The 18,727-nt window shown below is 33.6% G+C and overlaps 1 protein-coding gene across 2 annotated transcripts in view; it reads right to left on the bottom strand.

Moving 5' to 3' along the window:
- The window catches only part of LOC126882879 (uncharacterized), a 73,036-nt gene that overhangs the window by 34,227 nt on the left and 20,082 nt on the right, over nucleotides 1-18,727 (bottom strand). For both annotated transcript variants that reach the window (XM_050647937.1, XM_050647938.1), the window contains exons 7-13: nucleotides 18,059-18,106; nucleotides 15,937-16,074; nucleotides 11,178-11,273; nucleotides 10,039-10,092; nucleotides 5,059-5,079; nucleotides 3,777-3,905; nucleotides 529-660 (exon numbers count right to left, since the gene is read on the bottom strand). In XM_050647937.1, coding sequence (XP_050503894.1) covers nucleotides 529-660; nucleotides 3,777-3,905; nucleotides 5,059-5,079; nucleotides 10,039-10,092; nucleotides 11,178-11,273; nucleotides 15,937-16,074; nucleotides 18,059-18,106 — 618 coding nt within the window. The remainder of the gene's footprint in view (nucleotides 1-528; nucleotides 661-3,776; nucleotides 3,906-5,058; nucleotides 5,080-10,038; nucleotides 10,093-11,177; nucleotides 11,274-15,936; nucleotides 16,075-18,058; nucleotides 18,107-18,727) is intronic.

Raw genomic sequence — 18,727 nt, 5'->3', positions numbered from 1 at the left:
AACATAAAAACCAAATATTTCTGCGCATCCTGATGACTTTTTAGTATAATATACTGCATTCATTTTATACATAAATTAAGAAATTATCGTTAAACAGCTTATTAAGAAATTATCGTTATTAATAATTTGCAACTTCATGATAAGTATGTATTCATCATATGCGTAACTTCAAATTGCGGTTGCTAAAAATGTCAGGTGACGACGCTAGGTGTCGCGTCAGTCATGCAGAGAGCGAATAGTACCTACCACATGGTGTAAGATCTGTGCCTGGAACCGACGCATTGTCACTCAAAGCGTCATTTTTCCCTGTAGGTAAATAGACAGATAGATTTATTTGTCTATATTTATCTACTTTACAAGTATATCAAAGTTAGAACAAAAATATTGTTTGTAGAAAGTCAACAATATATAAAAAGGTAATATAAAACGTCATTTAAACCAAAACTAAACTAAAATAAAGTTACTTTAATTATCTAGTTAATTTAATTAATTATAGTTGATTAAGTTAATTATGGTTAATTTAGTTACCTATAGTTCGAATGGGTGTTAGTTCGAATGAAGGAATTGTCAAGTGTAAGATAATGTATTCCCAATGTTCAAATACATCTGAAAACGTTACGTCGATCTGATATATACTAGTTGAGACATCTTCAATGAAATCTGCAAATTAATAAAATAAATATTAAAATTGTTTTTATTTTACTTTTTATACAATATATTTATGATAGTATGGATTATAAAAGAACCGCTTTAAGAATTTAAAAATCGACGTTTCGGCACCCTTTTTGGAGCCATTATCAAGAGGATATGGTTCCGTTTTTACTACACAAGAAGGGAGACAAGGCGCTCCTAGAAAACTATAGACCAATCAGCTTATTGAACCACATCTATAAAATGTTTACCCGAATAATTACAACCCCGAGAACAAGCTGGATTCCGCTCAAAATTCGGAACAAACGATCACCTACAAACAGTAAAAACCTTAATAGAAAAGTCGATAGAATTTAACAGACCACTGGTACTTATCTTTGTAGACTTTCACAAAGCCTTCGACACTGTGTACTTAGACAGCATTATAACTGTTCTGAACAATAGTAGAATATATTACCGGTTTACAAAGTTAGTGCAAACATTATACCAAAACGCCATAATGCGTGTAAAACTACATGATACTACCAGAGAAATTCATATTAAGCAAGGTGTGAGACAGGGAGACACTCTCTCACCTAAATTATTTATAGCTGTCCTCGAATATGCCTTTAAAATGCTAAAGTGGGAAAATAGAGGAATAAAAATAGATGGAGAAATGCTCAATCATCTGCGTTTTGCCCACGATATAGTACTTATTACCGAAGATCTGGGTGAAGCACAACAACTGCTACTAGAATTAGAAAACGTATCTTCAACAATAGGTCTAAAAGTGAACATCAGTTAGACCAAATTTATGACAAATTTAGTTCCCAGCGAACACCTAACCATCCAAAATCAAGTGGTAGAATTGACAAAAAAGTACATATATCTCGGTCATGAAATCAGAATAGGCAAGGACAATCAGACTTGCCAATTTCAATGACGAATAACACTTGCTTGGGCGGCGTATGGTTCACTAAGAGACATCTTTAAGAGCAACATCCCGACAGCTATGAAACGGAAGACATTTGACCAATGCGTTCTTCCTATTATGACATACGGATCAGAAACTTTCACGCTCACAAAAACAACAGTACTAAAAATGCGAGTGGCACAAAGGTGCATGGAAAAATCGATTCTCAGCGTGACAAAAAAAGACAAAATAGGGAACCAAGACTTAAGGAAAAGAACAGGTACCACTGATGTCGTTGAACGTATAGCCAAGCTGAAGTGGAATTGGGCAGGTCACGTAGCGAGACTAAATGACTCAAGATGGACCAGAAAACTAATTGACTGGCTCCCAAGAGAAGACAAACGCAGCAGAGGACGACCACCAACACTCTGGATGGACGACATTAACCGAATATCCAAGAAATGGCAACAAGAAGCACAGAATCGTGAAGAGTGGCCAAGAATAGGAGAGACCTATGTCCAGCAGTGGACAGAAGAGGTTGCATGATGATGATGATGATGGTTCCGTTCGAGTCCGGAGCCTCAATCTGCCAGTACTAGTATCTTGTTCTCTAGGAATACAAGAACCAACAAAGGGCACTGAGGTCTCAATCTGCCTACTCCTTAATGTCGAATGATTGTTGTTTGCTGTTGAGCTGCACGTATACTGGACAGTTGGAGTAATGGTTTGGATAGCTATTGCCTATGGTAGACGATCACCACTTATATTTATTCCAAGCAGAATAACAGCTACTTGAATTTCTCCAAGAAACTGGAGGTAATGTTTTGCCGTGAGCACCCCGTTCACCCGATTTAAATCCTATCGAACATGTTTGGAATATGATGGGAACGAGACTGTCCACTTTGTACCCTCTTCCACAGATTCTGGCACAGTTACTCCTTGAAGTTCAAGTTACTTGGAAAGAGGTACCACAAGCAGACATCGATCATCAAGCAAATTAAAAGCCGAATGGACTATACCAAATTCGCAATCAAGATGCAGTAGAAATAAACAAACCAAGACACGTGAAATGCTACTAGGAGCACTCCCGAATCATAATTTACAATGTATTAACTTTAGAAATCATAATCTGGGATTTACAATGTATATACATTGTAAATTATGATTCGGGAGTGCTCCTAGTAGCATTTAACGTGTCTTGGTTTGTTTATTTCTACTGCATCTTGATTGTAAATTTAATATAAGCCCGAACTGCATTTGTAAAAATGAGAAATGTAATTTGCAGCCACGATCTTAATATTGACCTTCGAGTTCGAATGGCATACTGCTATATCTTTCCCGTCCTACTGTATGGAGTAGAAGCGTAGACTCTAACTGAAGCTATGCTTAAACGCGACAGCCTTTGAGATGTGGGTACACAGATGACTACTAAAAACAAGATGGGTCGACAGAGTAAGAAATAAGGAGACCCTTAGTCGGCTGAACCAAAAATCACAACTGGTCAATATAACAAAGAGACGCAAATCTATTATATTTGATCCTTCAGGGAAAGATCCAAGGTAAACGTGATCCAGGTAGAAGAAGAATATCATGGCTGCAAAATATAAGGCAATGGTATGGAGAATTGACTACATCGCCATGCAGAGCTGCTGTCAATAAAGTCACGATAGCGAATATGATAGCCAACATGATATCCAACGACCGATAACAAACATGAAATTAGAAAAAGAAGAATAGAAATTTCATTTAGGTACAGAACAATATAAAACGCTTTCCTTAAATAGAACGTTACCACGTACTAGATACTAAGGGTACGAACATGCCGAAGGAGGTACATGGCTGTGCGCGGTGTAGGTCGCGATCGCGGTCGCTACATCGATTTCAAAACAAACCTTCATTTTCTTATGAGATCTCACATACCAAGGATGTGTCATCCGTTCACCCTGGTGACCTACCATCGCGACTTACAGCGATGTCGATGCCAAAACAAAATAGTTTGTTTTACATCGCTATCGAGCTGCTGATCAAGTGGTAAATTAATGTTTATTGGTGGTTTTTAAATCACGTAAAATTCGCCAAAGATACGGCTGGTGTATTTATTCAGTTCTTGTTTGTAATCGGGTTGCGACAAATTTTGGTTATATGGAAACGACAAAGAACACTGAAAAGAAGCTATTTTCGGCATGTTCGTACCCTAATACATACCTAAATAAAACTGCCATAATACACTTACCTATTATTATTGTATATATAGGATTTGACAGAAAACCATACTCCAGCAAACTCTTAATCGCATATTTCAAACTTAGGAATAATGATTTCAAAGAAGCAAAATAAGTATCAAATAATCCGTCGATGAAATCTGAAACAGAAAATATCGATGCGTATAACAAGGGAGGAAAGTGCTACTTTTCCTCCCGAGAATAAAGTTTACTGCCGTAAACATTCAAGGGAGGAAAAGACAGTTTACTCCCATGTTATACATATGATTTTTCCACCTTCCTCAAATACCAAGTCATTTTTTCATTTTTAAATAATTTATTTATGACTAAAATCAACAAGTAGGTATAGTGGAACTGTCAACTGTCAAATATAAGTCTAATTATTAATGTAAACATTGTTAAATCAAAATAACAATTTACCGTTTTTCTCCCTTCTGCAAAATATAGCTTCTTAAGCTTTAACTACACGCGCTGGCGTACTTTGTACGCCAGATATAAGAATTCTACTGGAAATATATATAAAAATTTATATTTTGACCTTGCTTATTTTTCTAACCTATTACTGGAATGTGCTTTACAATTTGGTTTTAGTTTCGTTATAATCGGCGTTCTGGGAAGATCGTAATTTGCATTTTATTATTTGTTGTTTCCGGTGGTGGACAATATACCCAGGATTATATTACTATAAATCGTAATATAAGTACATATTTTAATTGTTTTTTAGTCATTATCGCAAAAAATATATTTTTCTTTGTAAACAATACTTTTTCTCCTGTAAAAAATCACATTTAAAAAATTTTTTTATTAGTAATTTTATTTATCATGGAATCCAGTTATTCCATGATTCCAGTAATAAATCCCAATTGGCTTACTGAAAATGAACTCCAAGTATTCACTGATGCCGAATAAGGTTTATAACAAACAACTAAGTGTATTTTTTCAAAAAAAAATTAAACAAATCCGCTGTTTTTAAGTGTATTTTCTTGTGGCGTACAAAGTACGCCACGCGTGTAGTTATGTTATAACTTGATGCGCGGGTAGTTAAAGGTTAAGCAATAGATATTAAAGCTTAAGTAATAGATAATAATTGAATATTGTATAGGGCGTCAATAAGTTATTTCATCAATGACATACCATGACGTCACTTTTACTTTTCCTCCCTCGGGAGGAAAAGTACAACTTTGCTCCCTACAATCAGGTCCGGAAAAGTATACTTTCGGTAGAGGAAGGTGGAAAAATTATTTTTATGAGAGTAAAAAATGTTAACGAAAATTAATTCGCACTATTACTTACCGACAACTGATACCAGAAGACCTAAAATCATAAAATAGCATTAGTATTTTATTAATATTTTTCATTACTTATTCTTTGTTAATCTATTTAGTGATACCCTATTTAGAAATGTTTGACAGCAAAGTTCTTTATGGCAGAAGATTTGAACGGTCTTCAGCATCACGGTTGGTAACATTAACAAAACACCAGCTACAGTCTGGCCTGCCGATGCCATCTGCAAATACTACCTCCTTGCAATATATATAACTACACAATGCTAATATTGATGAGAAAGATATTATACTAGTTATTCAGAGTCTCCATTGGAATCGAAAACTACGAGTGAGGCTGAACAAATCAACTAACACAGAGGAATTAGAAATTGTAAGAAGGGCGCGACAAGGGAGTATTTTGTTTCCTGTGCTGTTCAATCTCTATGTGGAGAGTGATTTCGCAGAGGCACTTGAAGGCACTGACTATGGTATAATGGACCAAGAGCTAGCAACGTCGGGAAAACAGTGATTTTAAGACACTTGGTTTTTTAATATATTATTCCCTATGCTTCCTTGAACACCTTACCGCCCATCTGGCTACTGAGACAGGTTGCGTTCATTACTGCGCAGCGCACCTGTATAGGTAAATATATCGAATTTAAAATTATTTTAAGACGAAAAATTTTTTGCCATTACTTTTTAAACATTATTAGAAATATGAATTATAATTGCCAGGCATTTCTGTGGTTGCTAAATATGCGCCAGACGCTATTTTTTATAAATAATAATTGAAAAATTTAAGTCATTTTAGTATGTCTGAAATTTTAATATGATATTATTTACACATAAATAAATGCAAAATTAATTTGCCAGGCATTAATTCGGTTGCATTCATCAGCCAGATGGATTTAAAATCATAAAAATAATGTGTATTTTCAGCAAAACGATCGCTTCTTGGGTTAAGAAACTAGACAAACAAAAGATACGACAATTTCGGGGGTGAATGTTGTCCGCACATGTTATTAAGATGGTCAGTCACAGTCGCAATAAATTCACAGTTTGTTAACGATTCTTGTCGAGTTTCTATTTAGTGAAAAGTAATTGTGATACAATATAATGGCAAATAAAATACAATGTGTGTTTTGCAAGGAAAAAAACGAGAATATAATAACTTTTGTGGATGAAAAACTGTTAAAGTGTAAAGAAGTTTTGAGTGCGCGTATGAAATACAATTTAAAATATAATAATGTACAGTTACCATTTAGCAACCACAGAAATGTCTAACAATTATAATTCATGTTTCTAATAATGTTTGAGAAGTAATGACAAAAAAATTTTTTGTCTTAAACTAATTTCAAATATATTTACCTGAATCTTTTGTTTGTCTTATTTCTTAACACATCCAGCGTACGTTTTGATGAAAATATATATCATTTTAAATGATTTTAAATCCATCTGGCTGATTACTGCAACCGAGTTAATGTCTGGCAAATTAATTTTGCATTTATTTATGTGTTAATAATATAATATTAAAATTACAGACATACTAAAATGATTTACATTTTTCTATTATTATTTATAATAAATAGCGTCTGGCGCGCATTTAGCAACCACAGAAATGTCTGGCAATTATAATTCATGTTTCTAATAATGTTTGAGAAGTAATGACAAAAAAATTTTTTGTCTTAAACTAATTTCAAATATATTTACCTGAATCTTTTGTTTGTCTTATTTCTTAACACAGCCAGCGTACAATTTGATGAAAATATATATCATTTTAAATGATTTTAAATCCATCTGGCTGATTACTGCAACCGAGTTAATGTCTGGCAAATTAATTTTGCATTTATTTATGTGTAAATAACATAATATTAAAATTTCAGACATACTAAAATAATTTAAATTTTTCAATTATTATTTATAAAAAATAGCGTCTGGCGCATATCTAGCAACCACAGAAATGCCTGGCAGTTATAATTTATATTTCTAATAATGTTTAAAAAGTAATAGCAAAAAAATTTTTCGTCTTAAAAGAATTTTAAATTCGATATATTTACCTGCACAGGTGCGCTGCGCAGTAATGAACGCAACCGGTCTCAGTAGCCAGATGGCCGGTAAGGTGTTCTAGGATGCATAGGGAATATTATATTAAAGAATCAGCCGTCTTAAAATAGTTGCTCGAAAACGTTGCTAGCTCTTAGACCATAATGGTCAACGGGTACCCGATAAATAACATTCGTGTCGCCGACGAGATACATAATAATAATGGCGTTTATTGCCCAACAGTTACCCATTTACAGAGCAAATTTTACAATGATTTTTATAACAGCACATACGAATAAAGATACTAATGTAAAGAAAAACAAAAGAATACTAAAATAAAGAAGGAAACAGAAAAAAATGAAATACATAGGTTTATAACTTACTTTCACACATCCAAAATATGGGCCCGTGATTTATTTTTAAGTTCACATTCGCTGCACGTGAATATATCACAAATACCTACTAATTTATTAGCATTACGGCACATTAGATTTAATGGTGATTTGTACAAAATATTAGTTTGCGCTCTGTTACATAAAAAGATATTATTTTGTTGTCTAGATGCTAATCTAGGAACCCATATATTAACTTGTGAAAGCAACTTAGCACAATCTACCTTATTGTTTAACAATTTATGAAGAAATATGACAGAAGCTTGATTTCTACGCTTTTCTAACGAGACAAAGTCAAACTGATTGAGTAAGTCCAAGTAATTACAACCTCTAGGAGGATAAACTCCTGTCAGTTTGAAGCTTAAATGTTTTAAAAATTTCTTTTGGACTTTCTCAATAGTGGATGCATATTGAATGTATATTGGGTTCCAAATAATTGATCCATATTCTAGTTTCGGTCTTATCAAACTATAGTACAACGAAGTTAGTACAAATGGGTTATGAAAATTTTTGCAATTACGAATAACAAATCCATACGTACGATGTAGTCCTGTCGCCAGGGGGGGTACAACGGCCTCCTTAATTCAGATGGAGTTACCCAAGTTTTTTTATATATTTTGACCCGCAGAATACGAATTTTTTGGGTAACAGTTGATCCGGATGTCGGTAAGATTGTTATAGACAAAGAACTTGAGGAATTACATAACAGCGATTTCTCGCAAAACAAAACATCTTTTTGTATTTTTTGGGTCATTTTAAGCAAAAAATATTCCTACAAGTTTTTTTGTAGAATGCATAGTTTTCGAGATAACCGCGGTTGAACTTCCAAAAAATCGAAAAATTGTAATTTTTGAACCCTAATAACTTTTGATTAAAAAATAAAGTAGCTATTCTGCTTACCGCATTTGAAAGTCTAAGTCAAATTATATCGGTTTTGATTATTTGCATTGCTAAAAATTTATTATTTTATTGTTAAACAAAGCTATAAACACCTAGTATGTGAGTGATGTTTTCTATGATTTCTCATTTAAAATCGAACGAGTAGGTAGAGTAGATACAAGTGCAAGCGAGGCAATTTCTACGTAGCATGCGTTAAAACGTATGTATTAGGCACGGGAAACACTATGTGTTTATAGATTAGTTTAACAATAAAAAAATTAATTTTTAGCAATGCAAATAATCAAAACCGATATAATTTGACTTAAACTTTCAAATGCGGTAAGCAGAATTGCTACTTTATTTTTTAATCAAAAGTTATTCGGGTTCATAAATTGCAATTTTTCGATTTTTTGAAAGTTCAACCGCGGTTATCTCGAAAACTATGCATTCTACGAAAAAACTTGTAGAAATATTTTTTGCTTAAAATGGCCCAAAAAATACAAAAAGATGTTTTGTTTTGCGAGAAATCGCTGTTATGTAATTCCTCAAGTTCTTTGTCTATAACAATCTTATCGACATCCGGATCAACTGTTACCCAAAAAATTCGTATTTTACGGGTCAAAGTATATAAAAAAAACTTGGGTAAGTCCACCTGAATTAAGGAGGCCGTTGTACCCCCCCTGGCGACAGGACTAATATGCAGCATTGACAATTACATTGATGTGTTCGTTAAAAGTAAGCTGGGAATCAAAATAAATTCCTAAATCTTTAATAGTGTCGCTTCTCTCCAGTATTGTATCGTCAATCGTATAACGATACATGACTGGATTATTTACATGGCGATATCCACAGATAACGAACATATTATGTGCAGTTGATGCATGAATGCTAGAAAAACTAAATGTATGGCAATAAGAAAGGGTGTACTTTTAAGAGCACAACTGCAAGTAGATAACATTCAAATACGATGGTGAATGATAGTGAATGTTAGTGGAATGGTTAGGAAAATGGTTTGGACTAACATCGATCGAGTTATTCAGAAACGCCGCAAACAAAATTAAAATTGCTATGGCAAGGCACATGAAGAAAAAGAAGAAAATGGCGAATGATAAATATAAACCACTAGTTTTAAACGCAATATTTCATTCAATCTCCGTTACAGAGTGGTGCATATGAATCCTAAAATTGTAGATTGCCTTTCTAAAATAGTTTCAATTTAATCTCTCTAATGTTCGATTACAAATTATTTTTGATACAATCGGCATCATCGTGCTAAAAATTCTCAAAGGACATGCCCGGTTGCACCAACAGATCTTAAGCTTAAGTCGAGAATATCATAAGAATTAGTATAATATAATTATAATATATTACAATAAGAATACCATAATATAATAATATATATAATTGATAATAAGGTAAGAATCTAAAATTATGGTGCAACGTAAGTGATACTCAAGGAGGCCCTATCTATAAGTAGAGCTTAGCTAAGCTGGAGCTTAAGATCTGTTGGTGCAACCAGGCATTTTTTGATTGTCTATGATTACCTATACTGTAAAGTCAAGGTGGAACGGACTATAGGCACCATTGTTTTAGGATGTTAAGTGAGAAAGGAGTTTCGCGCGTTCCTACGACTTTTCGACACCCAGGTCTATTATAATATAGTATTATAGAATATATAGGAATATTATACTTACTTCTAAAGTCCAACATCACTTTGAGATAATATTCAGCTAGGTCTGCTAATGCAGCTGGAATGTAAAAAAATCATTTTAATTCAATATAATTTACCTTTTTTGATTATAAAAATTTTACGAAATTGTCAATGTAAAATTTACTTTCATAATGTCTACTATTATAGAAGTACCTAGTTTACAAATCAGAAACGAAAATTTTGAAAAAAGGGTAATTTATTTCACAACTCAGTTTCATTTTAGCTCGATACACTTAACTCAGCGATGCTTCAACTTCTTTAAGCAGTCTGAAAAATACGTTTTGTCGAGATGTGGAAAGTAGGCTTCCGATAGTTGTGATGACCTCCTCATTGGACTTAAATTTCTGCTCGACGACAGCCTTTTTCAAGTTTGGCAATAAAAAGAAGTAGCACAGTATCAAATTTGGAGACTACGGTGGATGGGGCAGCACTCTGTAGCCCAATTCGATCAATTTCGGAGGTATGCACCGGTACGTTGTCATGGTAGAAGAGCACATTTTTCTTCGCAAATGGGGGTCAATTTTCCTGCAATTCGACGTCAAATCGGCCCAATAATTCAGCAAGGTATTATCATGAGACCATTTGGACATTTTTCAGGAGTATTCGTGACCCCGTATTCTCTTATATCCGATCTCTTCTTGATTTGCCTGCTGCTCCTCTTTAAAAGTCCATTTCTGTTTCTAATAACATTTTCTCTGTTCTTTGTTTCTTCGGCCAAACTTCACTGCCATATGTGACTGCACTTTTATGTATGGTATTATATGGCTTTTCTACCCTGTAGGTTTCTGCCTTTTATAGCAGCATCGATTGTTCCATCTTGAGTTATCTTCATGCCCAGGTACAGTGTTTAATTTCTACCCCATCGTCTAATGTAATGGACTGCTTTGTCGCTCCAATACACATATGCTTGTTTCTTCTGTTTTCTTAATATTTAGGGGGAGACCTCATTTGTTATATTATTCTGTTAGCTTCCGCATCATGTAACTCGAGACGTCATGATTCAGAGCAATCAGAACTTGGCCATCAAAATGTTACTATGATAGGCAAAATAAATTCACTAAAACTTAACAGCAGCTTTGTATTATACTTACGTACTCTTCTATAATAAATGAAATACTTTACCTGGTACAGGAAGTTTCCAAAAAATCTTGTCAACAATATTTATGTACCAGTATTTAATTTGCTCTAAGATCCCAAAAACGAACTGAATTGCGTTCCCTAAAAAAATAATTGAGTTGTTAAAAATACTTAATTACGTATGCTAAATTTATTATTATACAGGGTGTCCAAAAACTGTACCGACAAACGAAGACATGAGATTCCTTAGATAATTTTAAGACAATTTAACTCAGTTCATCTTGTTCGAAAATTCTTCCTAAAGGAGCTAGAGCTCTTTGAAGATGGCGTCTTGTAATTAATTTTTCTTAAATACCTCTAGAACTCTTTTAGTTAGAAAAACGAAGATTGTACGAATTTCTAGTAGCGGTCATATGCGTCCGTTTTGGGTAGGGCAACGGTTATCTTATCGCATAACTTTTTTGTCTTTAACTTTTAAGCATGTTTGACTCTGGATTATTAAATTGTGAGATATCTTAGTACTAAAAGCTACTTTTGCGTTAAATTGGTAGGACACACTGTTTACTAGAAAAATCGGTTTGAAAATTTTTCATTTTTTGAATTTAAAAAAAAATTGAAAAAAATATTTCAAAAAAAAGTCGGTGTATTTTACCAACATAAACAAGAGTCTTGAATACCTCATAATTTAATAATCTAGTGTCAAAATTCTTATAAATTAAAGGCAAAAAAGTTAGGCGATAAAATATAACCGTTAACCTAGCCAAAAAGGACGCATATACCAGTACTAGAAATTCACAATTAATGAAATCGATTCATCTCTGGAATATAAATAAATGTACCGGTATTCGTTTTTCTAAATAGTTTTTTTTAACTTTTTTTGAAATTCAAAAACGAAAAATTTTCTAATCGAGTTTTCTAGAAAACTGTGTATTCTATCGACTTAAAGCATAAGTACCTTTTAGTACTAGAATACTTCTCAATTTAATAATCCAAAGTCAAAAATGCTTAAAAATTAAAAACAAAAAGTTATGCAATAAAATTCCGTTGCGCTACCCAAAACGGTCGCGGACGGGTACTAGAAATTAGCAATGGATGTAGGAACTAACCTAATTGACTTACCTCTGGAAGATAAAAAATACGCGTACCAATTTTCGTTTTTATAAATAGAAGCGTTCTGGAGGTATATAAGAAAAACTAATTACAAGACGCCATCTTCAAATACCTCTAGCTCTCCTAGGAAGCATTTTCGTACTAGGTGAAATTATCTGAGGAATCTCCCGTTTATCGGTAGAGTTTCTGGGGACCCTGTATAAGTGTTTATTACATTTATTATTCGTAACAATTAAAAAATCTGCTTACAACAGACAATTTTACGGATTCGAAAACTACATAAAAATACTGGCCTAAAGCGTCCAAGATGGATTATAATCTAATAAGCCATAATAATAGAAAATAACACAAATATTCCATTGAAAAGTGATATTCAGGATTGTAATTTTATCTTTTTTTATATGTAGGGGGGTTAGTATAAGTTTAAGTTGAAGTTTATAGGGTTATCAACCTTGTCCCCCAGCCGCCATGTCGGAACAAGGGATGCAAATGGGCTTAGCGCTATATCTCGTAAACTACAAACTACACACAGTTTTGTGTAACAATATTTAGAAAATTAAATTGTCTACAATTTAATTTCTATTACTTTATATCAAAAAATGTCAAATAAAACAGTTATAAACAAAAATAACTAAATACCTACTTTTTAACGATGTTTTTTGGGGCGTTATAATTTTGCTATTAGTGTACCGTAAGGATACGATAAAAACGAACCATTAGGCTTGGTTCTAATCTTAATCATAATATCATGTTAAATCAAGCATCCTCCTAACATTTATGTTATTATTAATTAATTATCGATCCTTTCCCCCACCACTAATTTTACTTCACTTCATGTGCATCTGACGAAAAAGCAGCAATCGATAGAGATAAATCGTAATAAGGGCACCGTACCAACATTATCCCGAAATAAATTTCTTGGTAGGTAATGAAAAGAACAAAACAAACTTAACAGATCTTCTCCAAACTGCTCTATCAAAATTTGGTTTTTGGTGTTGACCAAACTGAATCAGATGCAGCAACAGTTATCATACGTTCTGCGCATCTTGCATCCCAATCCTATGATTCTAGCCGAGGACATTGACATTCTGGTCTTGCTCACGGCAAGTTTTTGAAGGATGCGACACAAAGTCAGTATCTTACAAGATCGGCAAACATAAATTCATCAAAATTTTACAGAAATAACCTGAGTTAGCTAGCGTAACAGCATTATTTTCTTGGTGCGAAAGTCAAGCCATCCTTTCGCACTATCGTTGGCGAATGTTTTTCGTCTCTTTATATGGTAGAACTAAAGATGATTCTCTGGAGAGCGTGATATACAGACATCTTCTTCTAACACTCTAGATGCAGCCCATTTCCACAGTCTGTTCAGTCGTTGCTCGCAAATACTGCAACCATTAAGATTGAATTACTGAAATTAATTTTCTGTAGATGCAAGCAAAACTGTGTAAATATATATGTTTACTCCAAATGCTCTGCAGTATGCCTAAATTGTTGTTGGGAAACCTGTAGTAACATCATGAAAATATTAAAATTAATCGAAGAAAATTAATTCGAAGCTCTATTATCCACAACGACCCCAAATTTTAACTCCCGTTCTTCCGCCAATATTCACTTTCGATACTAAATTAGACTCTGAACCGCGGCCTGGACCATCAAAGGAAATGAAAAACCGAAAGCCAAACAACTTATTAAATATACAATTTATAGTCAATATTATCTCGCCTGGAAATTGTCCGTGGATTAGAATTAATGGTGATATGGCGTAAAAAAACGCACCTCCAGACTCTACCTCAGAGGTGGTCAGGACAAGGATACAATCCAGAAGCCTGACAAAGACAACAAGCTGCCTGAAAATTACCGGCCTATTTCCTTACTCAGTTGCTGTTATAAATTAGTAGGATGTCTCTTATATAACCGAATATGTAACACCACTGAGGACGCTGTACCAATTAAGCAAGCTGGATTTAGAAGAGGAAGAAGCTGTCGTGACCAAGTGCTATCCTTAACTACATTTATCGAAGCTGGCTTCGTGGCCAGCAAACTAAACAACGGCTTAGCTCAAGGCTCAGTGCTCCTTTGTTATTTAACCTTTATGCGGCAGATATACCTGAAACAAAATCGAAAAGCTGACGATTTGGCCATTGGCTTTCAAGATAATAATAAAGAAGTTGGAGAACTAGCTCTAAACGTGGACCTAACTACATATAATAGGTAACTAGTTTAAGAACTGGAGCTTACGTTCTAACAAAAGCAAAACTGAAACCTGTCTCTTTCACTTGTCGAATCAACTTGCGAGCGGAACTCTCAATGTAACTCTAAATGATAAAGCTATTACACTTAACAACAACCCCAAAAATCTAGACATCACACTTGATAGAACACACCTTCAAAAGTCATCTTACAAACGCAGCCAGTAAACTGAAAACAAGAAACAATATAATAACAAAACTTGCTGGAAGAACTTGGAATAACTGGACCTCCGCTCTAGCTTTGTTTTTTTCAGTGGCAGCATATTGCTAAATAGTGCACATACAAACAAAATCGAAGTCCAACTTAATCAAACCGTGAGAATAATCACTGGAACAATAAAATCAACCCCAGTGAGATGACTGCCTACTTTGAGCAATATTGCTCTGCCAGATATACGTCTTACAGCAGCATTAGTAATAGAGTACCAGAAAATTGTAGCCAACGTACTTACCAAACCATCAAGACATACCAGACATCTCACAAGAGCACCAACGACTGAGATCTAGAAATCGTCCAATCAGATCTGCCCGAAAAATTGGTGATTCCTATGATATATATATATATAGGCAATGGTCAACAAAATGGATGCCATCAACAGCAGCAGACTATATTCAGATATCCACCCCAACTCAGGGTTTCATCGGATCGGGTCTGCTCCGGTCCATCTGGGGGAGGCTTAATCGCATACGTACCGGACATGGTAAATGTGCTGATTCTCTGTTCAAATGGGATCGTGCGGAAATCCACAATGCGTTTGCGGATCAACTAGACAGAACATAAGCGATTGTGTTTTAGACTGTCTAAATCGTGCCTACCGTGGAAACCTCCAGGACTTTGTGGAATTTTCCCCAGAAGCAATTGAATGGCTATGTTAATTGGACATTAATATTTAGGTTCATTCATTATATTTTAGTGTTTAAATAATATTATATTTGTGTATTTATCGTACTGTAAAAGTCCATACGCTAAATAAATAAAAAGACCAAGGATTTATAGTAAGTTAATAATTACATAGGAATGTTACAAAAATGACAAATGATGTATACCTATGCATAAAAAAATATATCTTTAATATAAAACTCAGCCTAATGGTGCGTTTTTAAAGTATTCTTACGAGTATGTATTCAAGAATTCGGTCAAGTTTGGAACGGTGTAGAACCCAAAAAAAAACAATAATATCGGCCGAGTGACAAAACTTCAACTTCATCTCCCCCCTTACCCCCACAAACCTATTAGAAAATATTATTGCGTCCTCTGAAAATGCATGTTATGACCTAAAAAATGTAGCATTTCAATTGACCAAAAAATGTGCATTATTGCTTTCGAGTATTACCTTCATTCGTTTCGCAATAATGTGGCACATTGGGCTCTAAAGATAGATATCTAATAACAGGTTTACAATCAGTGGTTTTTATGTTAGTTAGAATATTATATTACTTACTTATATTTGACAAGATCGGAAACGGAAGTTTACTTAATAGTTGTACCAGAATATCATCAATCCTGCTTATAAAATGTATTACTAAAGAATAAGCGTCGGTTACAGTCGATAAAAAGTTTATAAAGTTGTCGCTAGATGCTAAAAAATTAATTAAAAAATCCCAAAGAATTAGTTAAAATCATATAAACAATGTTAAAAAAATAAAAATAATATAAACAACCCAAAAGACAAGAAAGCTAATGAAAGTGAAATGCAACAATGAAATAACATAATATAATGTAAGGGCAGCCTTAATATGTAGTAAGTGGTTCTATGTAAAGAAGTTTGTTTGAAAAACTAGACGCTTGGAAGAAATATGTGGAAGTCACTTTTTCAGGTGAAAGGCAGAATACCATTAAAGACCTGAATGCCAAACAGGGCCCCCAATTACCATTAAAGAAGTCACGTCAACTATTAAAAAAAATAAAGATGGTAAAGCTGTAAGGCCTGACAAGTTTCGTGCATAATTCTTAAAACTTATGGATGAACAAGGAATAAAATGGATAACACGTGTATTTAGCAAAATATTATATGTAACTGGAAAAATACCCCAAAGCTGGTTAAAGTCGACCTTCGTAATTATACCAAAAAAAATATTTGGAAAAACATGCGAGGTCTACAGAACATTTAGTCTAGTCAGCTACTTACTTAAAACTTTTTAAAAATTATACACAGCAGACTATATATTTATAAAAAATGCGAAGAACAAAATATCATGAACACAGTTTGTATTTCGCGACGCCTTAGCCAGAGAGGCTCTATTCGATTTCCAAGTGCTTATGCAAAGATGCAGGGATGTCAACTGTGACATATATATTTGTTTTATCGACTAAAAAAAGGCATTTGATAGAGTAAAACATGATAGACTCATAACCATCTTGAAAGAAACAGGATTAGATGGTAGAGAGTTGAACATCATATATGTATAATTTATATCACAACCAAACTGCCAACATTAAGGTGGATTAATTAACGGAGGCAGTCTCCATCTATAGAGGAGTGAGACAAGGATACATTATATTCCCAGTGTTATTTAATATATGCTCTGAACATATCTTCGAGCAAGCGCAGGAAGAACTACAGGAAGGCGTACTAATCAATGGGGTGCGTCTAAACAACATTAGATATGCCGATAAGGCAGTAGTTTTTGCAGTTTTGTAAATCACATATAAAGCATACACATAAGATCGTCCCCCGCGTCGACAGAGTGTATCACGTAACCTATAATCAAAGTTAACGCTCCCAGAGCATAGAGAAAAAGTAATACAACGCTAGTATAGAAGCTTAGCTTAAAAAAAGACTGATACAGGGTGGTGAATTAGAAAACGGGCAATAGGAAATTCAATGTAAAATTCTAAACTGCTAAATTCCTGCTTCCCTAATTATTCTACATCAAAAGACATAAGAAACTATTTGTAGAGGATTTAAATCTTTATTGAAAACAATTGTTAAAATTGCTCTACGAATTAAACACATTCCAAAATTTTGTAAAATATAATAAATTTTTTCAAAGTGTTTGCCAAATTTAGGTCACACACAGTGCAAGAATGTGTATAAGGTTGCCTTCGGTCACAATGAAATTATTATGTTACCAATATTTTGAACTGTTAGTATTTTTATTTTATCGTTTTTATTGTTTAAAAAACAATAAAGTCGAAAAAATGTCCTCAGTTGAGGAGAAAGTAGTAATAATAAAGATGTTTTATTCAGTCAATAGTTTGCGTACTGTCAGAAATAGTAACGTGTGGCCTTACTTTTACGCACTTACTTAGGTATGGCAAATATATTCTATTTTTCAAAATTTTGGACTCTGTTTAAATCGTAGAACAATTTTAACTCTTGTTTTTAATACAGATTTTCATCCTCTACAAATAGTTTCTCATGACTTTTGATGTAAAATAATTAGGGAAGCAGGAATTCAACAATTTAGAATTTTACATTGAGTTTCCTATGGCCCGTTTTCCAATTCACCACCCGGTATAATATGTACATATGCATACAAAATTACATTAGATACAGCAATATCCATGTAGTTAGTTAATGACAGTAATGCTTAATCTTATATTTTGTATTGTGTACTTACCTTTGAAGAAAATTTGGAATAGGGCTTTGTAGTAGTTCACAATTATTTCTGTAAAAAGTAAAAATTATAAATATATACCTCATAATACATTTGTTATTGGTACCTCATTTTGCTTATTTAAAGTACGTTTTTAACCCTACACTATTGTATGGTAGAAGGGATATGATTTTAAATAAATAATAAAGTACTTTTTAAAGTTACCATGGCAACATAATTTGTTTTAAATATTGATCTGACCTGACATGAGTACTTACCTTGTAACGTCAAATAAATAAAATATGAATAAAATATTACTAACAATGTTTCAACCCCTAGGTGCGAAAAGTAATCCTAGTTCCTATCCCCATCTTCTTTTAATTTCCAGAATAATAGTGTAGTTAACTTAGTTGGAATTGGTTACACGTTTGCTACTGGCTGAATGGACACTTAAACCCGAAGGCCAAAAAAAAATAAAAAAAAACAATGTTTCAAAAGCCTCATTCAAATATTTGAAAATCTTAATCTTTTAAATCAATTTGAAAAGTACAGTTTACAAAAATGAATTTAAATCGACGCCTTGGTTTATCCTTAACAGTCTTTGCAATTTTGAATTAAAAGCCCACATAATCGACGGCTTGTAATGTTCCGACATTTGCTGAAGGTCAGCAAGCACAACTCGTTCATCTCTAT

This window comes from Diabrotica virgifera, chromosome 4, assembly GCF_917563875.1.
Source record: "Diabrotica virgifera virgifera chromosome 4, PGI_DIABVI_V3a".
NCBI classification, from domain to species: domain Eukaryota; kingdom Metazoa; phylum Arthropoda; class Insecta; order Coleoptera; family Chrysomelidae; genus Diabrotica; species Diabrotica virgifera.
Note: the sequence above shows the minus strand (reverse complement) of the source record. Positions and strands in the feature narration are given on the sequence as shown.